General features: G+C 50.3%; 1 protein-coding gene across 1 annotated transcript in view; it reads right to left on the minus strand.

Annotated features, from left to right (window-relative positions):
• LOC129061500 (adhesion G protein-coupled receptor E2-like) overlaps positions 1-4,915 on the minus strand; it is a 68,078-nt gene extending 63,163 nt beyond the window's left edge. Inside the window, 8 exon segments of the mRNA XM_054562161.1 lie at positions 109-329; positions 521-628; positions 2,415-2,604; positions 3,020-3,097; positions 3,184-3,230; positions 3,312-3,458; positions 3,944-4,004; positions 4,820-4,915. Of these exon segments, the coding sequence (XP_054418136.1) occupies positions 109-329; positions 521-628; positions 2,415-2,604; positions 3,020-3,097; positions 3,184-3,230; positions 3,312-3,458; positions 3,944-4,004; positions 4,820-4,915 (948 nt within the window).
• Positions 4,916-6,000: the final 1,085 nt, after the last annotated feature.

Genomic DNA, 6,000 nt, shown 5'->3' on the forward strand with positions numbered 1-6,000 from the left:
AGGGCTTTCTTGAGGAGGTGATGCACCCACGGGGGAGGCCCCTGAACCCAAGACTGTGCACAAGACTCAGGCCCCTTCCACCCCCACAGCCCCACCCGCAGGACTCACGTGCTGGAAGACAAAGCTGACTGGGGAGCTGAGGTTCTGGGTGTGCTTGTTGCTCACAAAGACGGAGATGACATCTGAGAGCAGGACGGGGGGGACCCCCTGCAGCAAGCCCCTGTGGGTCTCACGCGGAACTGCCTGCCCCTCAGTCTCCAGGACGAGGGGGGCCCCAGCCAGCAAGCTGCCCATCCCTGGAGTAGAGATGAGGCCCACCACAGAAGGGCCTGCAGGACAAGGTTAAGGATGACATCCTGGGGTGCCCAACAGGACCCCTTCTTCCTCAGGTAGACTCTTTCCTTGTGGACCCACCGTACCCCTCACTTCCCTTTATAGTTTAATTTTCCATTTGCCCCATCCTTGGGCATCTCGTCCCACTGAGAAGCCTCAGTGACCTCCTCCCCGTCTCAGCCATTACCTGAGTCACCAGGTCCCTGCACCATATCCCAGCTCAGCAGCATCTTTGCCTGATTGACACTCAAGCTGACATTCCTTTGTCCTCGCTCCTTCACCTCCAGGGACAGTTCTGTGAGTTGTGGGAGTTACATTAGTACTTCTTCCAGCAGTTTTTGCTATAAAAACAGTTTTATGTATCCATATATATATTATAATATATACCAACAATTATCTGTAATATTATTATGTGTATACCAAATGATGCCATATGGAAAAGACACATATTTGGTGTACATAATAATGATATATATGTATCAATCATCTGAACTGAGAAAGGATTATAAGAGAAGCTATGAGCAATTACTCAACAACAAATTATATAACCTGACCGAAAGGGACAAATTCCTGCAGACCCACAAACTGCAGAAGTACCTGAAGAAGAAACACAGAGTCTGCACAGACCTAGCACAAGTAAGGACATTGAACCAGTAGTCAAAACTCCTTTCAGTGAAAAGTCCAGACCTAAATTCTACTCACCCCTGAAGGGAAAATTAACGCAAAGTCTTTGTACAATCATAAGAAAAGGGAATTAAATAATTCTATGAGGTCACAATTACTCTAAAAACTAAACCAGAGAAAGCCATCGAAAGGAAAGGAAATTACAGACCAATAACTCCTATGAACACAGATGCAAAAATCTTCAACAAAATATCAGGAATAAATTTCTCCAAGGAGGCTCAAGACTTCCACACTAAAAACTATAAAATATTGCTTAAAAAATTTTAAAACCCTAAATAACAAAAAGTCATCCTGTGATTACGGATTAGAAGTCTTAATGTTTTAAACATGGCAATATTCCCAAAAGTGATTTACAGATTCAGTGCAATACTAACAATACACCAACAACATTTTTTCTGCAAAAATGGAAAAGCTCATCCTAAAATTCACACGGTATTGCAAGAGGCGCCGACACCCAAACAATACTGAAAGTGGAAAACACAATTGGAGGATTCACACTTCCTAATTTCAAAACTTATTACTAACCTACAGTAACCAGGGCAGTACATACGGTGCTGACGTAGGGACAGACATTTACACCAACAAAATAAAATTGTGAGGCCAGAAATAAAGCCTTTTATGAATGGTCAGCGGATTTTCAACAGAACCCTTCAGGGAGGGAAAGAATAGTCTCTCGGTAAAGGGTGCTGGAGCACCTGGCTATGCACAAGCAACGAAAGGGAGAGGGACCCATTGGCAGGGTCCCTCACGCAGTAACAAAAATTGGCTCAACATGGGCCAAAGACCTGCACTTAAGAGCTAAAACTACAACAATTAGTAGAAAACACAGAAGTAAATCTTCATGGCCCTGGATTTTGGAAATTGACTCTTACATATGACACAAAGTACACAAACGACAAAGAAAATAACTAAATAAAATAGATCTTATAGAAATTTAACGCATAGTGAACAGACAATGAAGACAGTGAAAAGAATCTATGGAATGGGACAACGTATTTGCAAATCACATTTCTCATAGGGGTCTGCTGTCAAATATATAAGAACAACTACAACTCGACAACAGGGAGACAACCCAATTTAAAAACAGGCAAAGGACTCAAATGAGCATTTCTACCCAAAAGATACACAAGGATTCATAATGGGTTAAAAAAGAGAAAGGGTCGTCTATTTTTTCTTACATTATTCATTATGATTATTTCTTCTACTGATTATTTATATAACAATAAAAATGTGTACAGTTGACAATTTTTTTCATTTCCTTTCTAACCTTTCATTTTACCGTGTTTATGAGAGTAACGAGCAGATGCGAGCGTGACCTCCCAGCGCTGGCCACGGGAGTGGGGCGGGGGCAGGCGGGCGGAGCCTGGGGCGGGGCCTGGGGCGGACTTGGGGCAGACCCCACTACTTCCCTGTTCCCGCAGCCCTGCTGAAGCTCCATGGCTCATTGGGCAGCATCTTGCTCAGCTTTCTCAAGACGTCCTCCCGGCCACTGAGCAGGTTAGTGGCCACATAGTGCTGCTCTGACCGGGACAAGGTACCCAAGTCGCCTGGTTTCTCCAGCAGCTCATCCACCCCCTGTATGATGTGCTGGAGGGACAGGGACACACAACCAGTGGATGTCCCATCAGAGAAACTTCAAGAAGCCCCTGCCCACTCACCCACAGGGAACGGACCCTACAGACTGTTTATCTGGGGATAAGGTGAGACCAGATCAGATTCCCTGTCTTTGCCAGTGCAACGCAGCCATTCAGAGGTCAACCTTGTCCATAAGTGCCGAGGACAGTGTCAACCCAATAGCCAGGAAGAAGAGCAAAGGTGGAAGTAGGTGTATGAGGACCTAACGGTGAGTACCAATCCTGCATGTCTGCTCTTCCCCCCGACACTGGGAGGGGCGGGGCCTCAGAGCCCAGCACCATTGTGTTGGGGTCTGTCTCCTCCCAGAACAAGGCTTCCCAGACTTCCATGGGGTGTCACCATGCCCCTCCCCTGGGTCTGTCCTTACCTTGATGGTGTCCTGGGGCGAGGCAGACTTGAAGTCTCTGCTGAGATTCTGGACTTTTTCAAAGAAGCGGGAGAGACTCTGGGAGAGAGGAGATGCGGGGTCAGAGAGCCTCAGCTGGTGGGGGAGCAGCAGCGGGGAAATTAACCCCCCCTGGAGTCTCTCACCTGGCTCTTGATCCCAGGGGGAGGGGTCCAGGCGGGGAAAGAGATCTCTGCAGGGGACAGAACACATGCCCTTTAGGGGTGAGAGTGTCTGTGTGCATTGGAGGCGGGTCTAAGATCAGGCCAGGTACCTTCGCATTGGGTAGTCCTTTGTTTATTCAGAAACCCCGGTTTGGGCACCAAGCCTCTGAGGCAGTGGCATGTGTATGAGCCCTGAGCGCTGACACAGAAGGTGGAGTTGTCACACAGATGCTTCCAAGCGCTGCACAAGTTCCCATCTGGGGACATGAAGGAGGGAATCAGGCCCTGCCTGTCCCAGCCTGATCAGGCCCCTCTCCTCTCCGTGCCCCGCCCCCTTCCCGGTGATAGTGCCCCCGACCCCACCCCTTGGCTGGAGGTGATGACACCTGGTGACTGCACATCCCTGAGTGGTGGATGCAGGTGTTACAGGAAGTGTGCAGAGGCCTGACACGTAGCAGGTGAGCCCAACACTGATGTATGCGTTGTGAGATATTGAAGTACCTTCGTCCCAGTTAGTGATTGGCTGCTGCCTGGCTTCCCCGGGAACCTCCCCTTGATACTCCAACTCCTTCCTCAGGACCTCCCATGTCTTTTCCCATTTAGCCTCAAAAGAGCTAACGCCTGGCACAGCAGGGCACTCCCAGCTTTCATTCTGCTGGGTTCCTGTGGGTGCCGCTGAGCATGTGATCAGATGGTTTCACTTGTGGATTTTCAAAGTGTGTATCGGATCTGAACTCCAAACCTTCACAGACGGTGTTGTTTGGGCCGAGCCCGCTGCCGAACCCGCTGGCCTCCCTGCTCCTCTAGCCGTCTGGCTCCTCTGGGGACCCCCGGACTCACACACTCTGCTATGTCCAGATGTGGCTGGAAGGGGGGCTGCCACCCCTTTCCAAGCCCTGGGGGGTAGACGGAGGCACTGACTCAGCCCCACACTCTCCATGTGGTGCTGTTTGCACCACTGGGGACCTGGGGGTGGCCTCCAGGCAGGGTGAGTGTAGCAGTGAAGGCCACCCTAAGGGCTGTGGTCAAGGAGGGAGTCGTGGCTGGGGGCCGTCGGGGTGACATCATCCTTCACAGCTGAGGGTGGAGCCGGTGTCAGGCCCCTGCCCATTGAGGCCTCCACCTGCCGTTACACAGGGAGGCCAGTGCGCCCCACCCCCCTCGTCAGGCTCTCCCCCAGCTCCCAATGTCAGCCCCTCTGCAGATGCCCTGGGGTGTTTCAGGGGGAGACTTCCTTCTCCAGCCTTAAAGAAAGTCCCCCCATCAGAGCCCATCAGAGATGTGAAATGAGGAAGTTATCACAGCTGAGTCACTGCAGTGTTTCCTGTCATCTTATCTCCTTGTTCTCTAAACACAAGCGAGAGAGAGAGAGATGCCAATGGCCCAGGTCCCCTTTGAGTAGCTCAGGGACCCAGTGAGCAGGGGCAGGACTCTGCTGGCTGAAAACAATGACTCAGTAAGAACCCCATACACAAGAATGAATCTAAACGCTGAGTCAAAATGGTAGGTCGTATACATTCCTACAGGTAACCAAAGACGTTGGCGCCTGAAAGGACTCTAGGACGGTGTCATGAGTCAGGGAGCGGGTCTCCCCGACATCAGGCTCCCCTCTCCACACCTGTGGGTTCCCCTTCCAAGTCCCCCAGCCCGGGCTGTGGCTGTCGGCAGCCAGCACGGGACAGGAGGCACCCGTGTTCATGCCCTGCCTGCGCATCGGGGCCTCTCTACCCCGTCTCAGATGGGGACAGTGGCTAGAGACCTGCCTTCGAATTTGAGCGGACGCGGTGGCGTCGAATGGGGGAGAGCTGGGAATGAGGGGAGCACAAGGAGAGGACTTGCCAAAGGGGAATCCCAGCCTGGCAGGGGGGCTCCCGGCTCGGGGCTGGGACGCAGGTACCGGAGCCGCAGGGCCTCTCCCTCGTGCACCCCGCCTGCAGATCTCCACCAGACACCCACCTGCGGAGGCACGAAGGACCAGCAACCCCCCAGGGCCCGGGGTGGGCCGGGCCCAGGTCACAGCCCCATCTTTTCATTTGCTCTGACAAAATCCACCTTTCTCCAAATGTAACATAACACATGATACTTAGGACACAAGACAAAAATGATAAAAGAGGGAACCAAAACTCACCCATAAGACCACTGCACAGACTACAGAATGTTTGGAGGTATTTTTCTTTTCCTCACAAACATATAAGGAGCACTCTTTATTCTAAATAAGTATACATCTCAGACAAATTTTGTGTTGATCAAGACCATTGCCTCTATAACATCCTTTTTTCCCGTTTTTTAATTGTGGTAAAATACATGACATGAAATTTACTGTCTCAATCATTTTTAGGTACTATACTTTCATTTTATGATCCTCCTTGGTTAAAGACTAAAAACTTGTTAGATTTAGGTCTTAGATTCTACCACTTTATTTCTTGTGGGATTTTCCACAAGTCGCTCACTGTCTTTGGGCCCAGATTTGATCCTTTAAGAAACCATCCGAGTTCTGCCGCCCTCACGGGCTGCCGTGACTCTGCGGTGGGGGCCGTGTCGTGGGCGGGCAGGGCTCCAGGGAAGCGCGAGCTGGTAGGGGAGCCTGAGGTTCCAGCTCTGGGTGTTTCTTTCCTCCTGTTGCTCCCATTATTTTGCCTCTTTCTTCAGGCAATGAAAATAATAGTAACAGTAACAGTAATAATAGCTACCATTTGTTGACATTAGCTCCGTAGTAGTCTTTACCTTTTCTCACAAAGGTAATGTATAAATCTCAGTCCATTTATGTGAGGTACCTACAGTGATTACCCCCAATTACAG

Source organism: Pteronotus mesoamericanus, unplaced genomic scaffold (genome assembly GCF_021234165.1).
Source record: "Pteronotus mesoamericanus isolate MK-2021 breed Mesoamerican mustached bat unplaced genomic scaffold, CSHL_Meso_final scaffold_636, whole genome shotgun sequence".
Classification (NCBI taxonomy): domain Eukaryota; kingdom Metazoa; phylum Chordata; class Mammalia; order Chiroptera; family Mormoopidae; genus Pteronotus; species Pteronotus mesoamericanus.